General features: G+C 36.7%; 1 protein-coding gene across 1 annotated transcript in view; it reads right to left on the reverse strand.

Annotated features, from left to right (window-relative positions):
* The window catches only part of ARHGEF38 (Rho guanine nucleotide exchange factor 38), a gene marked incomplete at its 3' end in the record, with an annotated part of 147,797 nt that continues 122,969 nt past the window's right edge, over positions 1 to 24,828 (reverse strand). The window contains exons 8-14 of the mRNA XM_082610543.1: positions 21,473 to 21,577; positions 19,231 to 19,353; positions 15,908 to 16,219; positions 10,327 to 10,470; positions 9,293 to 9,491; positions 8,889 to 9,148; positions 1 to 186 (exon numbers count right to left, since the gene is read on the reverse strand). Of these exons, the coding sequence (XP_082466669.1) occupies positions 1 to 186; positions 8,889 to 9,148; positions 9,293 to 9,491; positions 10,327 to 10,470; positions 15,908 to 16,219; positions 19,231 to 19,353; positions 21,473 to 21,577 (1,329 nt within the window). The remainder of the gene's footprint in view (positions 187 to 8,888; positions 9,149 to 9,292; positions 9,492 to 10,326; positions 10,471 to 15,907; positions 16,220 to 19,230; positions 19,354 to 21,472; positions 21,578 to 24,828) is intronic.

The raw sequence follows: 24,828 nt of genomic DNA on the forward strand, positions 1-24,828 counted from the left end.
TTAAGCATAAGTCATCTTCCCAAGGTAGTTAGCTGGAACATAGCCCTTCTGCCCTTGAACTTCAGCTAACCACCACTCTTTGTTGCCACTTAGGTCACAAAATCTAAGTATATGAACTCTTTGGTATTCCTGAAGGCTGAGTTCATGGTCACTCCGTGCCTGAAAGGCATGAACTGCATAGAAAATCTAGACGCAAGCAAATGACATTATTAGAAGCAGAGCCTAAAAATCTAGACAAACATAATAAAGATTTCCAAGCTTTTAGAAGAAATGCTGAAGTTTTCTTATTTTTCCAAAGTCACTCCCCAACTCCTTTGTTGGATTTATTTTGCTAAAGTATGGCCCAAGATGAAAATAGAGTGAAATTTCCATTCTTATTGTCCTGTTGGGAGGAGTCTAAACTGTTCATTCTTGAAGGCAATTAGGCACTTTCTATTAGATTTTTTAAATGTTAACTCTTTTTGATTCAGTAATAGCTCTAAGAGTCTCTTCTATGACATAGAAACATTGGCACAGATTATTGCATAATAATGTTACTGCAATACCGACTTACTTATAAGGTGAAAAGTGGGAGGGAAGTTGGAATAACACTAAAGGTTCAGCAAAAATTAAATTCTAGATGCTTACATGAAGGAAATTTGTAGTCATAAAAATAGTGTTTTCTGAGACTAATAATACAGGAAAATGCTTATGATAAAGTGCTCAGCCCCCCCCCAAAAGATATAGAATCAGATGTGCAATATGTGTCTAATATTGTTAGATGGTTTTCTTTAAGTAGTAGAATTAGAGGTGATTTTCATTTTTATTTGTTGACTCATCTTATAAACTTTTATAATGACAATGTATTAAATTTATAATTTTAAATTATTTGAGTGACCTAGAGAGACTAATAAAATATATTTCAGTCAAAAGAATTTTTCTTTAACCTCAAAAGAGTACTTCATAATTATTAGATGCATAAGAAGCCTCTAAATAAGTGATTAGTCTCTCCTCCACTAAAATCATAAGACTGTTAATAAAAATGTTTAGTTATGGTATAAAATTTAGCAATCAACTAACAACATTTATTCATTCATTTATTTAATTAGAAGTTATTAAGTATCTATTAATAACCAGATATTATGTTATCAGAGAACTTATAACCCAGCTAGGAAAAACAAATGCCAATAAAAAGGGACACATGAAAAAACAAAAAACAAAACCAAAAAACACCGTACAAATGCAGGTGATATATATATCAGCTAATTGTGAGCTGTGTTTTGGAAGAAGTAACCTTTTACAGGTGACAAAGTTGATAAGGGGGTGGATATGTCTTATTCAAAGGTACAGAGATGAATACATGGAAACAGTATATGGGAAAGGCAAGCAGATTAACTTTCTCAGAATTGAAGGTCAATATAAAAAGGAAATTATGAGAAATAAGATGACTCCATTGAGCAGGAAAGAGACTGGGTAATGTGGAGGGGGGACTACAGTTGACCCCTGGACAACACCCAACTGAGTGGGCCCACTTATAAGCAGATTTTTTTCAGTAAATTATTGGAAAAATTGGGGGAGATTTGCAACTATTTGAAAAAACTCACAGACGAACCACATAGTTTAGAAATATCAAAAAAAATTAAGAAAAAGTAAAGTATGTCATGAATGCATAAAATATATATAGATACTAGTCTACCCTTACTTGCATAGGCATAAGATGAGTGATATTTAACATAAAAAATAATGTGTTCATTTTCTTGCTGTTTTATAACTTTGTTTTCAAAGAATTATATTACTGTTCAATATGCCTCTTCCTCATAATTGGAGAGACTGCGTATCAGCCTATCATCACAGGTAAGTGGTTTTTGTAAAACTAAACAATGTTTCCAATATTGTACTATGAATATGGCTATAATACTGTATGCCATAAAAATCTGATAATGATTCAGTCATTAATGTATAGACTAGCCTACCATGAAGCAATCATATTGATTACACTAGGCTACCATAAAGCAATCCTATTGCTGCTGCTTTGTTTTCAATGCATGAATCATCATACCTGTAAATAAATATGAATAGCTTTTTCATATTATTTTTTCATTTCTGATGTCTAGTGTTAGCAATACATTTAATATCTACAGTGTTTTGTATCATATAATACAATATTGAAGTTGGTATTAAATGATTCATTTTGTAAATAGATGACATAAACTTATAGTATCAATAAATACAGTACAGTACTGTAAATGTATTCTTTTCCTTATGATTTTCTTAATAACCTTTTTTTCTAGCTTACTTTCTTGTATGTATATATAATACATAAACATACAATATATATGTTAATCAAGAATTTATATTATCAGTAAGGCTTCTGGTCAACAGTAGGCTATTAGTAGTTAGGTTTTGGGGGATTCAAAATTTTTTGTAGATTTTCAGCTGCCCAGGGGGTCAGCACACCTCACCCCCGAGTTGTTCAAGGGTCAACTGTATAGGTACAGTGTAAGCTATTCTTTAGATCTTGAACTATTTAGCTTTTGATGGTATTCTGATACCACTGACTTATATATCATCTCATCAACTCTAGCATGACCTCCACCTCAGACAGAGGAACCACATTTCAACTTTGTTCCATTGACCACATCTGGTATACAGTAAGAATTCAAATATATGTTGATTTGATTTGAAAGTAAGGCTGAAGGGCTTGGATATCATACAAGAATATTCAAGAGATCATCTTGTGTCATACAAGATACATACAAGACAGATTGGTAGACATGGGTTGTTTTATAATTTTAAAAAGTAAAGAGAAAACAAAAAGGGAGATGCCATAAATTCTTGATCAATGGAGTGGTAGCAATAATGACCACCTTTTATAACTCTCATAACAGTTTATATGTCAAATGTGCTTTATCCTCAACAACCCTGTGAGCTATGACTTAAAGAAGTAACAAGCTCATAATCGTAGAGCTAGTTGGTACTGCTAGGACCATATCTTCTAACTCCAAATCCTGTGCTTGGTCCATTTCTCATAGTACTTTAATAACCAAACTCTTGTTCTAGCAAGGATGTGCAGAGTGTATTCTTGTGGAAAGGGACTGGAATCTCTAATATGTTTTGTTGTTTAGAAAGCGAAGACATTGAATATATCCACAAGAACAGAGTGGAGGATTTGGTTTGCAAAAGCTTTCAGGAATATCATGTATCATAACACAGCTTCTGAAATAATCTTAAGAGCCCACATTAGCAGTTGCTAGCCATCTTTTGCAATTTTTATACATAATGTATATTCTTAATCAGTGCAGCTATAGATTTTTTAGCAGGTCAAATTACCTGCTAATATATGATTCCTAAATATTTGTGGTGATCTTTCAATTTGGCACATATACTCTCAAGGGCAATATAAAATCTTCCACCTAGACCTATTTGGTATGAAATTATGGCAAAGCTTATATTTTAAACGCTCAATATAGATTCTCATAAAATTGTAAACTTAAAGTACAAAATTATATACTTTCAATACTTTAGATGATCATAGTCCAAAATTAATTTAGGATGAGCATTTTTCGGTTTTTATATATGTTTGTGCTTCCACTTAAGATAGATACTCAAAATGGAAGTAAGTCTGCTTTTCAAGAGATGATAGTCGATCACGTTAGACTACAGGCTAGAAGTTTTCAATCTGTTATGGATTTAAGAGCTAAAGGTTTTCTCTCTTTAAAAAAAATTTTTTTAATTGTTCTAGGCTGTTGGACTCTCAATGTTATTATGTTTTGGTCCAGACACATTAAAATTTTGTCAATTTAAGACATAATCATCTAATCCTTTTTTTCCCTTGGCATTTATGAAAATATATTTTATTAGTTGCTTCTTTGCAATCTGTAAAGCTCTGGCGCATTTTATGGACAATATTTTATGACTACAACCCAGTTCTCCACAGCATTTACTCTTTTTAAATAACACTCTTTATTACTGTATTATTGACTCATACCCAATTTATTACCTACTGTTCATAACCACCAGCTCTTTCCTTGTGGTGCCATTGCCAGTTCAGCATTTCCTTATGCTATATTTGTGCATTTAATTATTCTCCCTTAGTGAGCCACATTACCTATCTTCACTGAATTTCATTTTATTGATTTCATCCCAGTTCTCCAATTAGCAACAACAAAAATCATAGTGTATTTTAATCTTTCTTTCCAAAACTAAAAAGCTACAAAACCAGCATTTACAGTATTATATCATATTAGCTCAGGAAGCCAAGATAGTTATATTGCATGAAAAATGCTCTTTCTTCTCTTTTACCCACCAGAAGCAAGCTTTCTTGATCTTTAACAATTATGAATTGTTATTACACAAGTAATTTTTGTAAAAAACAATTTTAAATAAAGGTAAACACGAAGAAATTTACTAATTTTTATTAATACCGTGTTTTTCTTTTATCCTTTCTTCCTTTTCTTCTTCCTCTTTTCTTTCTATCTACCTACCTACCTAAAGTGGTAATAAACATGTAATTATTGTATATGTAATTTTTGCAACCTGCTTTTTCACTTCAAAATATATTTTAAAATCTTTTCATGTCAATAAATAGCTCTCTAAAGCATCATTAATGACTACTTAAATATGTTACAGCCTGCTGACTTTTGAAGCACTTTAAAAATAATGACACACTAGACATATAGCATTATCATCATAAGCAGTTGAAAAATGTCAAGAGGGGGGACCGGACAATGAATCTAGAATTAGTGCAAAACAACTTTTTTGATGTCAAAAATTATGTTCTCAGTATTATTTATGTGAAAAAAGAAAAGAGTACTGATTCTCACCCATTACTTCCCTCTAAAACTTGGTTTTAGCCATTATTAAACTTGGTCCTCTTCGAGAAGTACCAAAGATGATCACATTAGTCCAACATCCTGCTTGCCAAACAAGGCATCTTACATACTGTGGTAGGCAGCATTCTAAGGTGGACCCCAAGATTACTACCTCCTGCTGAACTTGTTCTGTATAATCCCCTTTGTGAATATGATGGGATTTCACTCCTGTGATTAGGTTACATTACATGGTAAAGGTAAAGGGATCTTACAGGGGTGCCTAATAAGGTCCCTAATAAGTTGACTTTGAGTTAGATGAACATTATCCTGAGTGGGCCTGACATAATCAGGTGAGTCCTTTAAAAGAGAGTCCAGTCACCTCTGAAGGGAAAGATTTGAAATCAGAGAGATGCTCTCCTGCTGGCCTTGAGCAAGCCAAGAGCCATGTCGTGAACTGCCTATAGGGACAGCCATGTGGCAAGGATCTGAGCACAGCCTCTGGGTGTTGACAATGGTCCTTGGTTGATAGCCAGCAAGAAAATGGAGACCTTGTTCCTACTGGAAAAAAGAACTAAGTTTTGCCCACAACCATGAGCTTGGAAGACAACCCTGATTTTCAGAAAGAGACACGGCCAAGCAAACGTCTAGATTTCAGTTCTCTGAGATTCCAAGCAGAGCACCCAGCTAAGCTGTTGCCTGTACTTCTGACCGTGGAAACGGTGAGATAATAAATTTATGTTTTTTTAAGCTACTTAATTTGTGACAATTTGTTATGCAGCATAGAAAACTAATACAGATCATGCCATTATTATTTGATCAGAAGAGACCTGCAATTTGGGTTCGGTTATTTCAACTCAAAGCAAAGGTATAGGGGATCCTATGTGGCCGCAGATCCAAGCTGCATTTTCTAATCCAGCTATATTTGTAATGATGTTTAGATTTAAATCCCTGACACCAGGGTCTGTTTTGAATTGGTTCGAAACTCAGAGGAGAAAGAAAACAAATAGCACTTTATGGAGAGATATCATTAATATACTTTCTGTTTTGGACAAAAGAAAATTATCTCATGTTTTTTCCTCTCAGCAATGGAAACTTCTAATGGATCTAATTCTCATGATACATATTAATAGGTTTACTCAAAGACAATTACTCTGCAGTAGCAGCTAGTAGGCACTAGATGCAGTTTTAGACTACACAGTTCATGCTGAAAGAGCCTAAGTGAGGTGCTTAATCTAATAGTCCCCGTAAAGCCAAGTAAAAACTAGAACTCAACATCAAGCCAGCTTTAGGTCACCTTCACAAATTTGGGCCTCCAGTGTCTGTCTTAGGTTATTAAGATAACTTAGAAGGTTATCTTAGTAACTTAGAAGTTATTAAAAGTCAGCCAGAGCATTTAATCAAGTATATAGATTTCACTGATAAAAATTCTTTTATTGGTTTGTATTATAACATTATATTGTCTTATAGAAACTCTGAATAAACTAAGAGAGTGAATGAGTAATAGAAAAACAGGGTTTTTGAAACTTCAAGACAGAAAAGTGGTAAGAACACATAGTAATGTATAAATGAGTTTAGAATCAGTAGTGACTGGGAGAAAGTATTTGCAAATTATATATCTGATAAAGAACTCTATGCAGAGTATATAAAGAATTCTTAAAACTGTATAATAAGAAGGGAAATGGCCCAATTTTTAAAATGGGCAAATATTTGAAAAGACCTTTCAGCAAAGAAGATGCAGGAATGGCCAATAAGAACATGAAAGATACTCAATAGCATTAGTCATTAGGGAAATGTAAATCAAAACTACAATGAGACACAACTTCACTTCCATTAAGATGGCTGTGATAAAAAAAAAGACAGACAATAAGGCAAGGATGTGGAGAAACTGCAATTCACAATCCTCATACATTGCTGTTGGGTATATACAACGGGGCAGTCACTTTGAAAAACAGCTTAGCAGTTTTTTAAAAACTTAATCTTACCAATAGCAATTCCACTCCTAGGGATCTACTCAAGAAAATGAAATTCACACAAAGACTTGCACACAAATGTTCATAGCAGCATTATTCATAATAGAAATTACCCCAGATGTCCATCAGTTGGTGAATGGATAAACAAAATATGCTATATTCATAGAGTAAAATACCGTTAGGCAATGAAAAGCAACAAAATACATATACATACTACAACACTGATGAATCTCAAAAAACATGCTAAGTGAAGGAAGTTGGCTGTAAAACACCACATACTGTATGATTCCATTAATACAAAAAATACAAAGAAGGCAAATCTATGGAGGAAAAAAGTGATTAAAGATTTCTTGGGGCTAAAAGTAAGAAAGGGGAGGAGCTGAAAATGGGTTCAAAGGATCTTTTAGGGTGAAGGAAATGTTCTAAAGTTGGATTCAGGTAATGGTTGCAAAACCCAGTTAATATACTAAAAGTCAGTGAATTGTATATTTAAATTGCATAAATTGTATGGTATGTAAATAAGAACTTAATAAAACTATTTTTAATGTATCAGTCATGAATTGGACAGCAATCAATGTATTGTTGAAAGAAGTTGAATAAAAATATTTTTGAAGAGCAGTATGACAATGTATATCAAGACTATATATCCTTTGACACTCCAATATTTTCAGGAACTTGCACTACAGATATACTCATATATAAGTATAAAAATAGATGAACAAGGATCTGGCCTGAAATATTGTTTGAAATTTTAAAACCCCCAAAATATTCTGAATGTTTATTATTATGGTAATAGTTACATAAATTATGATGTATCCAGATAATGAAATACTAGGCAGAATTTTTAAGGAAGAAGGTAGATATTTAGGTACTGTTTTATCTAAGATATATTGTTAACTGAAAAAAATTATGTACCACGTATATGTTCCCACTCATCTAAGTATAAATTCACTCATGTAAATACAATATCTGAAAAGATATACCTGCATGTTGTCTCTGAAAAGTAGGACTGAGGAGAGAATAAAGACCTTTACTATTAATTTACGTATATCCTTCTACTATTTTAACTTTCCACAAAGAACATGTATTAACCTTATTTTTTAAAAAGAAGTTAAAATTAATTAATAAAAAGCCACTAGGGGTTTCGCTGGTGGCGCAGTGGTTAAGAATCCGCCTGCCAATGCAGGGGACCTGGAAGATCCCACAAGCCCATGCAGCACAACTACTGAGCCTGTGCTCTAGAGCCCGTGAGCCACAACTACTGAGTCCATGTGCCATAACTACTGAAGCCCGTGCACCTAGAGCCTGTGCTCTGCAACAAGCCCCCGCAATAAGAAGCCTGCACACCACAACGAAGAGTAGCCCCTGCTCGCCACAACTAGAGAAAGCCCACGCGCAGCAACGAAGACCCAATACAGACCAAAAAAAAGTCCACTAAAGAAAAAAAAAACAAGTTTAAAAAAGGAACCAGTTAGTTGGTCACCACTTGGGGATTAACATTTCTGAGGTAGCAAAAAGGAACCTTATATTATAGTTAACTTACCATTTTGGGAAAGGGTTATGCCAATAGCCTTTGCACTGGTTAAGTGAGAGAAAAGTAGCTTTTAAAAGTTTCAGTATATATCAATAGTATATGTCATTATGCAAGAGATTATAAATGACTGATTCATAGATAGCGCAATGAAGATACTGCTCTCAGAGGAACTATGGTCAATTTTCCACATGCTACTGATGGCGGTGATCTGTTCAGTATTGAGCTGTTTTCCTCTCATGGGGGAAGTATAAAGAGACCATCCTCACTTCACTCTAAGTAGTAACAGCTACTATTTATTCAGTGCCTACTCTGTGCTGGATACTTTACATATAAAATTATCTCTAATATCTCTAATATCTAATATCTCTAATATCCACACATCAACTCTGCAAAGTAGGAATTACTGTCCTCTTTTCTTCATTTGAGGAAACAGGCTCAGAGAATTAAATTCCTTGCAAAAAGGTGCACAGAGAGGAAATGCTAGAGAGAAGTGCTACAGAGGAAGCTGACACTTCCACCAAGTCTCACAGTAAGATAGAACATCTTTCATGATTCCAACAGCCAAGCGTCTTTACATCAGGTTCAAATTCTTACCTGTTCATCTACCTCTTGAAAACTGTCAACATCAGTACCGTTTGTTTCAGACTTCCCACATGTTCCACTAAGAGATGAGCTGCTATCACTTATGCTACCTTCTGGGGTGCCTGTGACACTGTCACTGGCTGGTCGTGAAGAAACAAAGAGGCTGATGTTATCAAAATCATCATCACAGAATCTGTTCTCGGCGTCCACCTTCTGCACTTTTGCTGGATTGTAGGGTTTTAGAAAGGAGGAATACACATATCCTTTTATAACTGGATAGGAAATAGAAAGAAGAAACATGGTTATTTATAACTCTTTCCAAACAGTTGCATTTAGAGAAGGACACAGAGGCCCCCTGGGAAAATCTCAACTAGAAGAGAGGTGGAAGTTCTTTGCTTCTTATGCAGAAAACTTACTTCCTGTGTCAACAAGCCACCTGCTGGTACTCCCCAACGGATCCTTCTGTTCCATCACAGCCACCAACTCCCCTTCCAGAAGATTGATGTCATATTCTTGTGTAGCATTGCACTTGCGCTTAGCTTGGTAGAGTTCCTCTGTACTGTACGTGGATAGAAGTTTGCAGCGGTGAGTGTCATTCTGACGTGGCACTTCCGTCTGGGAGAAGTAAGGAGAGATTTTTGTTCAGATAGATGTATAATAAAATCCTCACAGATAAATATTGGTAGATATTTCTTCTCTGGAGATTTTTTAAATGTTGAAGCCATACATTGATTAAGGATTATTTCAATGTTGAGGCAGAGATCAGGTTATTATGTGAACGTATTTAGCTGAGTTATGCAGGGAAAGATTCTCTAGTTAGCACATGAGGGCAGTGTTGTAGAGAAAAAAGAAAATTCAGCTGAGAATACGAAGGCAGAGGTTCTAATCCTTCTTCGATGTTGAACAATTTTTTAATTCTTTGCCATGCTGTAGGCAATCACTTGTGTATTAAGCACTTGATAAATAATATTTAATTAAGTAAATTGTACATGTGCATGTATTTTTCTGGGAAATAATATCAGTAAATTAGGCAGGAGTCAAGAGGCCTGGTCCCTGTCCCAGCTCTGCCACTAAGTGACTTTGAGAAAGCCACTTCATCTCTGCAAACTGGGATTCCTTATCGAGAAAAATGAAAGGTTCGAACTGTAATGATTTTGCTCTATAAAATTCTGTTCACTCATCCAACAGATATTTATAGAGTGCCTACCTTGTGTCAAGCACCATTTAGGCACTTGTTTTGTACACATCATGTACAAAACAGGTAAAAAATCTATGACCTTATGGATTTCATAGTATAGAGGCTAGAAATAGACAAGAAATTCTACATATAATAAGTAGGTAAACTATAGGCTATTAGAATGACATAAGTGATATGGAAAATAATATATTATGATTTGATCAAGGCAAAAAAGTGATAGTCATCATTGTTACTGAATGCTACCAAACTCACCAGAATTTGCACAGTCTTCTTCTTTTCAAAACTAAGTTTCCTCTCAATAAATGTAGCACTGTTATCCTTCACAAAATTCAGATTTTGAACCTCTTCTAGTACTCGATTCTGAATTTCAGAGATGCTTGAAGCCAACAGTGGTACCTGTAGGTAGAAATAAGACGTTCCCAGATGAATACTTAACCATATTAGGTATTGAATTTAGTAGATCTGTGATGAACAGTAAAAAATTATACCATATTCCACAGCAAAAAATTAGGGCAACATTAAAACTCCTATATCAAAACCATCTAATTTGTTGTCTCCAGAAACCCACAAAAATGACAAGGGGGCTTCCCTGGTGGCGCAGTGGTTGAGAATCTGCCTGCTAATGCAGGGGACACGGGTTCGAGCCCTGGTCTGGGAGGATCCCACGTGCCGCAGAGCAACTAGGCCTATGAGCCACAACTACTGAGCCTGCACGTCTGGAGCCTGTGCTCCGCAACAAGAGAGGCCGCGATAGTGAGAGGCCTGTGCATTGCGATGAAGAGTGACCCCCGCTTGCCACAACTAGAGAAAGCCCTCGCGCAGAAATGAAGACCCAACACAGCCAAAAAAATAAATAAATAAACAAACAAATAAATAAAAAACCAAGCATTTAAAAAAAAATGACAAGGATTTTTTTTTAAGTTCAAGCCTAAATAAAAGGAAACAGAAGAGAAAAAATTACAATAGCAATAAAATTTTGGGAAGAAAGACTCAGTAATTGATGGTAGTAGTCTCCTCCAATGTGGTGGGGTGGTACAGTAGGAAGGAGAAAAAGGCTAAAACAAGAAACATTGGTTAAGATCCTGTGGTGGTTAAAACAAATAAGCAAATTCTTTGATATGTTTCCCATCAAGAGGTGGAGTCAATGTCCCCTTCCCTCAAAATTGGGTGGGACTTTATGATTGCCTCAATGAATAGAATATTGAAATAAATAGAATAAAGGAAGTGATGCTGTTTGACTTTCAAGATTAGGCTAAAAAAGATCATGCAGTTTCTGCTGGTTTCTCTTGGGACACTCACCTTAGGGAGACTTTAGTTGCTATGGAAGAAGTCCAGCTGCACTGTGTCCACCATATCAGAAGAACATGTTGAAAGATGGAGCGGGGAGTGGTGGGGGTGATGGTGGGACGGATGGTTGTCTGTGGGGCCCCAGCTATTCCAGTCCCCAGCTGTTTGAGTCTTCTGTCATCTTCCCACCACCAATCTTAGAGGCCTGAGAAAGTCTTTGTGACCACTTCAGCCCCAGCTATTATCTGACTGAGACACTGAGAATGATTACCTGATCCCAGTGAACCCCAGAACTATGAGAAACAATAGTAAGAAATGACTATTGGTTGTTTCGTACCACCATGTTTGGTGTAATTTGTTATGCAGATATAGACAACTGGAATTGATTTGAAGCAGTTGTATCCCCAGATTCTTTCTCCATTTCAGTGAATCTTGGCGATTGCTTCTTCCCTACCTTAGCAGAAGATGAAGTTTTCTTTTCTGCAAATGGTAAAACAGAGAGTATCTAGACTGGGGGCATGAGACACAAATAATGGTGGGGGACCCATGTTAGAAAGAGGGTAATTAAGTGAGTGGATATAGACTGGACCCAGAGACCCTGCCAACCAGACCTAGCAGTTGACCATTACCCTTTAGGCAGAAAACTTGAAGGGACATCTCTGGAGACTCTGACCAGCCTAAGAGGAAAGACCTAATGGTGCTATCATTAAGAGTTCCCAAATGAAATTGCAGTCAAATTGCTCTACACAGTAGTGGATGTTTAGGGTTTTCAATGCCTATCTAGGTGCTCAATGCTGCCAATTAGTCCTCAACTCTTTATCAGTGGTGAATGATCAAGTATATCAGACATCTAAGTCATAACTATAACAAGAAAGAAAGAGTCTTATAAAAATAAAGGCAACCTGTTTTCATCTTAAGAAAGCCAAAAAGAATTTTCAAAAATTAAAATCATGGGAACAGAAATAAGAATAAATCAAAAGATGGGTTTGAAGATTAAGTAGGAAGTTTTCTTAGGAAGTAGAGCAAAGCAATAAAGAGATAGAAAATAAGTGGAAAAAGATACAAGATTAGAGGAACAACCCAGGAATTTCAGAAAGAGAGAAAAGAGAAAGGGAAGAGAGAACAATCATCAATGAAACGTTCAAAGTTTCTAGAAGTGGAAGACATAAATTTTCAGGTTGAAAGGATCCCACAAGGCATCTGACATACCAAGGTTCATCATCATTAAATTTCAGACTGATGAAGACAATAAGAAAATTCCATAAGCTTTTAGAATGGGATAGGGTGGGGAAAGTGCATACAAAGAATCAAGAACCAAAATGCTCCAGAGTTCTCAACAGAAACAGTGGAAGCTAGAAGACAATGGAACAATGGAATGCTTTCAAATTCAGGAAGAACAACTTAAAATTTTACACCCAGCCAAACTATCAATTAAATATGATGATAGTATAAAGACATTTTCTGATATTTGAGGTGTCAAAATATTAACCTCCCAATTTTCCTTTCTTAAGAAACTACTCAAAAATTTGCTCCCCCAAATAAAGGCAGAAAGCAAGAAAGAAGGTCAACATGGGATAAGGAAATGTGAGATCCCACACAGAAGAGAGGTAAAGGGATTCCCCAGAATGATGATGAAGTGTAATCCCAGGATTACAGTTAATTATGAGATAAAAAGGATAACCAGTTCTCTGAGAGATTTCTGCAAGAAGACACAATTAATAGAATATATCACACATCTGAATGTCTTAAGAAGTGATCCAGTCAAATTGGCAGATAAAGTTAGGCAAATGAAAATTAAGCTGATAAAAGACAAACACAATTATTAACTTTAAGAAAAACAGAAAATCTATACGTAAAAGCAAAAGTAATCATAGTGTGGTATTGCTGAACTCTAATCAGCATTAACTTTGTGTGCTGAATATCTTTTGTTTGTTTTTTCAAATTTATTCTTTTTCCATTTCCATCCTGCTCTGTGCTCTGAAAGGCTGACCAGTATAGAGTGTATCAACAGCTTCCTTGCACTCTGGTTTTCAGATGGGTTCTTGCAATGAGAAGCACCCATAGGAAATCAGAATAAGGGAGGAAAGTGAGATAAGGAAATTTATTTCCCAATAAATTTCTTTAGTATTTATTGCTTTCTGTAGTGTTGACTGATAGTCACAGATCCTGTCAGGTAAACCTTTCCACTTAGCTCTCTCTACACATTCCTATAGCTACTCCTTCCCCTTGTCCCTTTGAAGACTGGGTGTTTTAAGGCTCCTTCTTTTATTTTACTGTATATAATCTTTTAAGTTACACATCAACTTTAAAAGTTTAAAAATAGGGGACTGATAAGAGAAATGCAAATCAAAACCACATGAGATATCACTCATACCCACTAAGATAGCCATAATAAAAAAAGACAGATGTGAGGAAATTGGAACCCTCAATCATTGCTGTTGAGAATGTAAAATAGTGCAGCCACTTTGAAAAACAGACTGGCAGTTATTCAAAAGGTTAACATAGAGTTACCATATGATCCAGCAATTCCACTCCTAGGTATATACCCAAGAGAAATGGAAACATACATCTACTAAGAACTTGAATGTTCATAGCAGCATTGTTCATAATAGCCAGAAAGTGGAAATAACCTAAATGTTCATCAACTGATGAATGGACAAATAAAATGTGACATACCCATACAATGTAATATTACTTGGCAATAAAAGGAATTAAGTTCTGAAACACAGTGCAACATGGATGGAACTTGAAAACATTATGCTAAGTGAAAGAAGACACAAAGAACCACATGTTGTATAATTCTATTTATGCCACATGTCCAGAATAAGCATATATGTAGAGACAGAAAGTAGATTGGTGGTTGTCTGGGACTAGGGAGGTTAGGGGGAAATGTGGAGTCACTGCTAATGGTACAGAGTTTCTTTTGGGGGTGATGACAATATTCTAAAAATTGATTGTGGTGATGGGTTTCACAACTCTTATGAATAACCATTGAGTTGTACATTTTAAATGGGTGGAGTGTACAGTATGTGAATTATATCTCAACAAAGTTGTTACCAAAAAAATAGGAGGCTGATTACACACTATTGTACAACTATGTAGTGGACTAATATATAGCTGTAAAAGAAATGAGGAAGCTCTCTATGTACTGACATGGATGTTAAAAGCAAGTTGCAGAATGTACTATAGTTTGCTAGTTTGTGTAGGAAATAAAAATATATATTTGCATCTACTTTTAATGGCACAAAGAAACTCTAAGTATATAAAAATGAACTAATATCAGTGGGGGTGAGAGCAGGAGTTGGAGTGGTTTGGACACAGAATGAGTATGGGACTGCTTACTTATTTTTATATAGTTCTTCCTTTTGAGCCAAGTAAATGTAGCACCTCTTTATTCAACTTAATTTAATTCAGAGGATAAAAGTTAATTAAATATACAATAAAAAGTAAAGTAGGGACAATTAATTTTCCTCCAAATGTTGTCCATTAAATATCACACGAGCTGAATGATAAGTAATACACTTGAAACGAAGCTGATTTTTAAAAAATTGATATTAGGTTGTAAATATCTTTTTTCCTCTTCAGAAAAAAATTATAAGGACTTCCCTGGTGGTCCAGTGTAAAGAATCCGCCTTACAATGCAGGGGATGCGGGTTCAATCCCTGGTCAGGGAACTAAGATCCCACATGCCGCAGGGCAACTAAGCCCACGCGCCACAACTACTGAGCTCTGTGTGCTTCAGCGAGAGAGCCCACGTGCTGCAAACTACAGAGCCCACGTGCCACAACTACAGAAGAGAAAACATGCATGCCACAGCTAGAGAGAAGCTCGCGCACCACAACAAAGAGCCCGCACGCTGCAGCAAAAGATCCTGCATGCCTCACCGCAGATCCTGTGTGCTGCAACTAAGACCCAAGGTAGCCAATAAATAAATAAATAAATAATCTTAAAAAAAAAGAAAATAGTTCTAAAATCATATCCTAATGGAAAGCTAAGATATATACATATATTTATACATATATATATATATATATTTTTTTTTCCCATACACAAATCAGGCTTCTCTTCTTTGGAGGAAAACAAAAGCAAAACAAAGACTGGTTTGACTGATATCCTATTTCTGTCATTACGCTGAGATGGCCTTATTTTTGGATCCATGTCTCAGTCATGGTTAACATTTAAAAATGGTTGAATAGGAAGAGAATACAAAATATGAGTTGATAAGCTTCAAAATAGCATCAGGAAGATGGAGCTACATTGGTTCCATCAATGAGGGGAGCAAAGTTGAAAGATGTTTGGTGCTTGAAAAGGAATTTCCAAAAAGAGCTCCAAGGGTATAAGTCACAGCAAACCAGCACTAGGAAAATTTTTACCTTCCTGTGCAGAAGAGGGATAAGGAGCAGAACACCCTCTGACTGGCTTCAGCTAAAATAGAAGCCACACACATACACTACACTCAGGTGTGCTATGAGCAGGCTGCTGTGCATGCTGTGCTTTCTGACAGATTCCGTAGGCCAAGGTAGCCAAGTACTGGTGCTGTGCTTACCGGCACCACCGTGGAATAAACCCTCTGGACCATGAGCATCAGGTCCCTGAGGAGGGTGATGAAACTGCACAGGCAGTTCAACAGAATCTTCCGTGCGGCCCGGTTGAACACCTGGAGCTCTTCCACAAGCTGGGCATTGAGGGCCTCATATTCCCTTTTGGCCAAGTCTGACTCATCCGCCGCCACCCGCTGCAGGTAGCTGTTGTAGTCCAGCAGTTTGTCATAGCGTTTCTGGATTAGCTTCTGGGGCCCTGGGAATAGGGATAACAGGGCTGACAGGGGCGTCAGGACAAGCTTCTGTAAATGAGCTGCCTGCCAAAAGAGCAAAACAATCCCATCACAGAAGGAGGAACACCCAATACCACGTCTGGAGTTGTTATCAATAAGCTTACTTCCTCCCTGCAGGAACACAAAGGAAGGCAGAAAAGTATCTAGACAAGTTGAAAAAGCATGGAATCATTTTTTTTGTCTAGCTAAACCTGTTCAAGGACTTAAAACAGCAACTCTAGACTCTAATGTTGAACCTGAAGAGTGAACAGGAAGAAGAATACAAAAGTTGAAACCTGCACACCCAAACTATGCTCCACCCTTCTCTCTACAGCCATTGGTTTTGTCAGTGAGGTCACCTCCCTCAACACTTTCCCCTTCCCCTTCTTTCTAATCCCAGAGCCAACTGGAGCTTCTCCAGAACATGGGCTAGGGGGTAATCTCCACCTTTGACTACCAAGACTGCATAAGTTATTCACATATCATTCCCTTCCTTTGCTAGTAATAAAAGGAAGACAATTGGCCTTAGGAGAGACTGTGTCTCATTCCTCCCACATCTACCCCAATTCCCTGGCTACCCTGGTGGCTGATTTTGGTAGTGGAATCCTATCCCCTATACGGATAGTACCCCTTATTACAGGTATTTTGTTCCTGTTATAGAAATGACCAGAGAGTTATTGCTTCCTCTTTAAATACTTTGAAGGATTAAGCTGATGCTGATTCTGTGTCCTAAATTGTTATATTTTTAGGTCTGAGTCATTGAAAATGAACATTGTATTAATGCCTAACTCCATGCCAGCAACTGAGCACCCTAGATTTAATTTCTTCTATTTCTCTTTCCTCCCCTCTATTCTGAAGTACACTAGTATCCTATGTTTGCTGGCTGCCCAAATTTATCATATATGCTTGAGTGTCATGATTATGTTATGCCAATTTGGAAGTAGTTTTCTCTTTTGTACCCTGAAAGATGTTCTAGGGAATCAGCATCTGAGCAGCAGCTTGTATTAATTAAGTGACCTCTAGTAACTTTGTCTGAACTCATGGGAAATCTAGAAGAGGAGGGAGACCAATCTCTTACTGGCACCAGCAATAGCCAACACAGATTAAATTTGATGTCTAGCTTATAAAATAATCATTATATACCTGCAGACTATTTAATGAGTCCTTCAACTAAGCAAAGAATCTGTTTTCTGTTCTGGGATAAATTACTGTGTTTGGTACATACCTGAATTCCACAGGTAATCTAATTACAAAATTACAATATAATTACAATATATAAGTCCTATGACCCACAGACATGAACCAGTTCATCTGTACCTGGGAATTATGGTTGGAACGAATAAGAATCAGATTTTATTCTAATATTCTGTGCTATACAAAATGTGTAGATAGGTACCTCTCATGATTAGATAAAAACAATTGCTCTGCCTTTAGATAGATTGGAGCTCTTAATATTTGATTTTTAAAAACAGTTCAGGGGCTTCCCTGGTGGCGCAGTGGTTGAGAGTCCGCCTGCCAATGCAGGGAACACGGGTTCGTGTCCCGGTCCGGGAAGATCCCACATGCCGTGGAGCGGCTGGGCCCATGAGCCATGGCCGCTGAGCCTGTGTGTCCGGAGCCTGTGCTCCGCAACGGGAGAGGCTACAACAGTGAGAGGGCCGCGTACCGCAAAAAAAAAAAAAAAAAAGAGTTCAATATACCTTACCATAAAAAAGTACTTTTATATTGAGCTTTCTGATAATTATTTTAATTTAGCATAGTTTATCGTCCTGTGGTTTTATGCAAGGTAGGAAAGGACACCTTCTTTTTCATTCTGTCAATTTCTGGGGCATGCTTGATGAAGGAGAAGTTATATACCATGCTCTTCATGGTGTTCAATAAATAGCTATTACCTTAACTAATGTCAGAATTAAGCTAGAGAGCAAACGCTTAAGGACTTTTCTAAAATGTGCTTAGTGTAATTAAGCCCAGAAAACATATAAAGAACTAGGCACACTTCTTCTATTTAACATGTTGTAAAAACGGACTTTCTCCTTTCTCTCTCTCTCCCTCTCTCTCTCTCTCCCTTCCTCCCTCTCATCCATCTAATCTACCAAGTTAGTTCAGATGTAGTCGTGACTTTCCATTCCCCAGTGCCAGGAAAGCTAGATGCTTCTGGGTATTTTTCTACTGGAGTGGGCACTGTCGCAGTATCCCTTCCCAGGATTTGGAAATATGAGATGGGGGACATTACTGGGATTTAGAGCCTGGTAGGAAAGCTAAACATCCTCCAACACAAGGGTCACTCAATGAAGATTTGTCTGACCCCAAATGCCAATAATACCATTACAAAAATGCCAGTTTTAAGAATCTTCAAGATGATGGAGTCTATTATATCTTTTATATAATCCTTGAAATACTACTATGAAATAATAATACCTATGGAACACAAGATACTAAATTTAAATTAGTATTACTCAGACTGGTTTGCCACCCAAATACTTTCTTGGCTCAAGCATGTTTTTAATGATTCCCAATCTATGTTTTATGATTCTGTATATTTTGCAGAACTCTTAGAAAACAAATATTTTACCACAGAACAGAAGATATAATATATGCCTCAAATAAAGCACTTTCTGAAGAGGAAGGCCTTACTTTCCAGTGAATAATATGTTAATAAAAGTCACATCCTCAGAAAGTATCTTTGCTCCTCATGTAAAAACTCTAGGCGTTTCCAGAGACTCCTCTAAGAAATTCACATCTTTCTAACTTAATAAATCCCTGATACACCATATGCAGACTTAAACTAAATATTGATTTTAAAAGCTACACAGACACTGACTACCCTAGAAACACAGTCTGGAGCCCTCTTAAATTTTGATTATAGTAAAAGCCTCATTAATCCACTTCAAAATATTTAGTGATTAAAAAATCTCCTGTTTAAATCTACTAATTTTAACATTAGTATTTGCTTTAGTGCATGTTTTATTTTTAACTCCAAAAAAGTAAATGAAAAGCAGCTTTTCTCTTAACCCTACTATTTCATTTGCATTCATCTGCGGGTATAAATAACTTACAAAGTCATCAGAGGGATTTGGGGCATTACTTGGAGCCTCTGAATAGCCCCTCTTGTCCTCATCTTTGTTGTGTGAAATCTCTTGGAGCTCCATTACACTCTGCAGAGCTAAAGGCATGGCATCCTGAAACCCAAGAACAAAGTTACCAAAAGGGCAAAGTTCTGAAGTCAGTACAATTAAATGTATCCCCAAAGTGCACTTCATCAACATAACTATTATCACTGAGAGAAAAAGAAAAAAAGGAAGGAAAACATTTTATGAACACTTTGTACAATCAGGTTACCTATAACAATCTATTTCCTTACTTTTCTCCCCTGTCACTTTCTCATGCTGCTCCGTAGGTATGACACCCTCTTTTTTTTTTTTTTAACATCTTTATTGGAGTATAATTGCTTTACAACGGTGTGTTATTTTCTGCTGTATAACAAAATGAATCAGCTATATGTATACATATATCCCCATATCCCCTCCCTCTTGCGTCTCCTTCCCACCCTCCCTATCCCACCCCTCTACGTGGTCACAAAACACAGAGCTGATCTCCCTGTGCGATGCAGCTGCTTCCCACTTGCTATCTACTTTACATTTGGTAGTGCATATATGTCAATGATACCCTTTAACTTCGTCCCAGCTTACCCTTCCCCCTCCCCGTGTCCTCAAGTCTATTCTCTACATCTGCATCTTTATCCCTGTCCTGTCCCTTGACACCCTCTTTTATTAAGTGAAGTCCATCTTAAATTCCCTCTTTGGCCATTCTTCATCATTCAATTCTTACAGATCTCTTATTTTAAAAATCACTCTTCTTTGTTTTATGTCTTTAGTTTTCCTTAGTGAATTTAATCTTCTCCTTAAGAGAACATGCTCATACTTTTTCTGAATCAATTAGTGGAAATGGAAGACTTTTCTGTAGATATTCCCAAGAGGCACTGACTCCTTGAAAAGTATATCAAGGACAGGGTTCTCACTGCCCTCTGGATGTTATACCTATGTTTTTGTTTTCATTTCACAGAAGGCAGTGCTTTAGGAAGAGATTAGCAAAACTGACTTCAAAATCAGGCTTTGCATCAGTTAATGAATAAGAAAAGAATGTGGCTTGTTGGTTATGTGACATAGAACCTTGTCTCCAAATCACTATGCCTGTCAACTTAATCTTCTGTTGGTGTGATAGTCTATCAAAGAATGCAAACATCTTCCAAAACAGACATCCAAGAGAAAAACTGGAAAATAGAAAGGAACAATTTATTAAGTAACTTACATGTAATTCTACTAACTTTCTATGTCTCATAGTCATGACCATTGTCAGGATGTTGTTAAGGACACTATGTCCCCTTTATGAGATCCATCAGAAGAAACTCCTGGTCTTTCTACTGAATATAATTATACTGTACTCCAGCTGGTTTGTCTAAGTCAGTGATTCTCAACAAGGGCAGGAAAACCTAGGGGACTGGAAATTTGTGGAGGTGTTTTTGTCTTCTACTCTGATTGTGTGGAGATATTTGAATACTGTGTTCATAATATTTTGTTAGAACATGTTTTCCTTGATATTGATTTTCTTTTATGTATAGCTACCTACCTAAGGTTAAATTATCTATGAATTTCATTCAGAACTGTAAAGGGGGCATTACAAAACACTGGTTATAAAATAAATAGAGGTGTTTTGTTTGTCTTAGAATTGTGTGATCATATACCCCTTTTTGGGTTGGCTGCTAGGTAGCCTACAGCTAAATTTAAGATGCACATGCAGGTTTTTGCGGGTTTTACAGCATTTATATTATGCACTTTTAACTTTTTAACTCCTCTAATTTTATGTTATGTCTCCTGTTGATTTTCTTTTTTCCTTCAGTGTTACTCTTAAATTTGCAAATATGTGTTTCAGGAACTGGAAAAATATATGTTAGTATAATCAAACAAATCACATTTCTGCCTTGTCTGCCATTTTGTGTTAATTAACTCATCTCTTTTATAGAGAAAACATGCTGATGGTCCAGCCCTATGTGGCAATCATATGAACAAATGTCCCACCATATGGCAATTTGGATTGGGGGAAGGATGGAAGAGGTAAGGGAACAAAGAGCAAAACCCAAGTCTTTAGATTGGATTCCTTCACCAGCAGCTTGCAGCCTCCCAAATTTGATACAATAAGCGTCATCATATAAATGATGAACAGTCACATTTACTCTTCACAATAACCAGAGACATCAAGACCTTTCTGTGGAAACATTGAAAACAGTTGTGTCTTACCCACCTGTACGTGTTGAAGACAGAATGAAATGTTCTTCACACAGTGCCTCACAGTTTTTTCTAAAGATCTAAATAGTTTTTCTTCTCTATTAAAGGTATTGTCTTTCACCTAAAATATAGATGAAATTATTTATTTTTATAACTCAAAGGAATCTGGTATTTAAAAAAATCAGAAAGTGTATTGGCCCAGCACATTACAAAAAACTCCTTATTGAGATGAAAACTTTTCATGATACGCTCATTTTTTAAAACATCTTTATTGGAGTATAATTTCTTTACAATGGTGTGTTAAGTTTCTGCTTTATAACAAAGTGAATCAGCTATACATATACATATATCCCCATATCCCCTCCCTCTTGCGTCTCCCTCCCTCCCTCCCTTATCCCACCCCTCTAGGTGGTCACAAAACACCGAGCTGATCTCCCTGTGCTATGCAGCTGCTTCCTACTAGCTATTTTACATTTGGTAGTGTATATATGTCCATGCCACTCTCTTTCTTCAACCCAGCTTCCCCTTCCCCCTCCCCGTGTCCTCAAGTTCATTCTCTACATCTTACACTGACTGTCTTAATACAGAACTTTTGTGTCCAGCACATGGCACAACTGATGTTCAAATAGTGTAACAAAACCGCATTGTGCCACTTAATTTGCTGTTCCGTTTTCACATTGCTTCACTTATGTCACGGTAGCTGTGGGATGTAAAACTTTTCTCTGCAGTTTTTAATAGCATGTATTATGTGTGTACTCAAATGACACTGCATTTGTGGCTCTATAAAATAATTAATAAAATGAAAATGAAAAATTAAATTAAAAATTTGATCTATTGATTAGAATTTATTGTTTTGCTGATATGACTCATCCCAATTTATTTCACAATGGTTATTTAGAAAATATTCTTAGGGTCTTGGCTAAAGAAATATGATAATTCTTTATCAACTCAAATTTGAAAGATGATGAAAAATCTTAACAAAAACCATTCTTCTGTTAGGAAAACTGCAGTTAAGATAGTGATCACATGCGTTCAGTTATTTTTTTGTTATCTTACATGTATACCTACTAGCATTCAGAATAATATACTTTTTTATATGCTTGTGGCAATTTCTAGGAAGACACATTATTCTATCAATGATGAGAAGTATTTCTTGGTGTTCAAAAAGGCTACAAAATATCAGAACCAGCTTTGTGTTGGCAAAATCTGTGTGAACACACACCTATTTTGTGGAATATGTTGTGTATTCTTCAGTTTGGTACTGGCTAATCACCGTAGCTGTTCTCAGTTCCTACATCTGTTAATTTAAGGTGGTTGATCTTAGAGCTGAATGCATAGAAAATGGTGACATTTTATTTTAGTAGTTTAAAACCCCTTAATATTATTTATCTAGAAAGCTTTTCATTAAATAGGCAGCATAGTTCTTTGTAATCCACACAAAATTCATCACCCTCTGCCTTAGCATCTCTATGCTCTGACCCAGTTTGAGGCATATAACAATATGCTGGGCAGAGTTTTTAAAAAGCAGTTTTCAATGACCAGCTATTTTACTTTGTATATCTTGGCCGAGACCTACATGATGCTAAAGTAAGAGGTTCAAGGATCACACGATGGAAAATACTGCCTAGTTCTACTTCTTTATTGCCAAGCCTTCTCTTGTTGCTTTATTTTGCTGGAATATGCTGCTGTCCCTTTTCTGCCCTGCAAAATCCTGTTTATTATTATTTTTTTAAGGACTTGCTCAACTGTCACCCCTGCTGCAAATCCTCCCTCTAGTTCCTATTCTTTCCACTCCATAAAATTAATTGTACCCTCCTATGTTCTCTTACAACACTAATGATTTAAGTAATTTTCTCCACTGATGGATTAAAAACATTGGAGATTAAGTATTTTTTCTTAATATAATAATCACTAACATTTGTTAAACACTAACTATGTCCTGGACACTTGTGCTAAAACCTGTCTTCCATTTTCTCATTTTAATTCTTATACAGGGGCTTCCCTGGTGGCACAGTGGTTGAGAGTCTGCCTGCCGATGCAGGGGACATGGGTTCGTGCCCCCGGTCCGGGGAGAATCCCACATGCTGTGGAGCGGCCGGGCCCGTGGGCCATGGCCGCTGAGCCTGCGTGTCCGGAGCCTGTGCTCCGCAATGGGAGAGGCCACAACAGTGAGAGGCCTGTGTACTGCAAAAAAAAAAAATTCTATACAACCCTATGGGTTAGATGCTATGATAAATCCCATTTTAGAGATAAAGAAACAGAAGTTTCAGGAGGTGTGGCAGAGATTGTGAACATTCCTGCTATTGACCTTCTACCAGTGGTACCTACACCTCTAGTTTAAGATGGACACGGCTGCCCTGCTAGAGACAACCCTTTCCAGACTCCCTTGCAGCTGGCTCTGCCTTTGTAACTGGGTTTGGGCAAATAAGTTGTGAGTGAAAGTGATATGTTTCATTTCTGAATCTTGGTCTTAGAACATTTCCCTTGGGACTTTGAATGAAGACATGGCAGTGACCCAGCTTCAGTGAGGCAGATGAAGACCATATGTTTAGGGGACATCGCAGTGCAAACTGGGGCAAACTGGGTTCTTGAAAGATCTTGTACAGCACAGCCCATCTGCACTATTTTAAGAGAGAGAAATAAATGACTATCTGACTTAAGCTGCTATGTTTTGGAATCTCTTTGTGACAGAAGCATGGCCTTTATCCTAACTAATATAGAAAGTTAAAGAAACTTACCCATGTTAATAGTTAGGTCCAGGATTCCAACCCAAACCATCTGAATTTAGAACTTTTCTGCATTTGCAGTCTCTAATAGTGTCGAGTAAGAGTTCAATACATGTGTGATGAATGGAATAGAATCTTCCTCTTGGGTAATAGTTTTATACCCTAACTCCACCAAATATTTCACTTGAGCTGCTGACAAGTGCAAAATTGACTGATTTGAGATTTATCTTTTCTACAGTCCAGCCTATGCAGCTGATTTTCTGATTAACAGTGAAATGCTTCATTGCTGACAGGACATCGTCTCCAAAGATTAAGGGGAAAAATCTAATTAATATCCCTTCAGGCTACTTTAACTACAATTCACTTTTAGTTCACAATTGAAAAATATCAGAAGCTGATGATAAATACATTAAAGACTGTAACAGCTTCTACAAGAGCCTGCCCAGAATTAAGACCTGCCTATTGTTCCTCAGTAGTATTGTCTTGGGTCAGAAGCAACATCCCAAAGATTAGGGGAGAATTGTTTAGACTACATTTACCCATGCCCATGGAGGCTACAATCTCTTCTTCGAATGAATTCCCAATTCAATTTTATTACTGTAGTCTTTAGTTGAAACGTCTGGATTTTCCTTTTCCTGATCTATGA

This window comes from Mesoplodon mirus (genome assembly GCF_964341445.2).
Source record: "Mesoplodon mirus genome assembly, chromosome: 2".
Taxonomy (NCBI): domain Eukaryota; kingdom Metazoa; phylum Chordata; class Mammalia; order Artiodactyla; family Ziphiidae; genus Mesoplodon; species Mesoplodon mirus.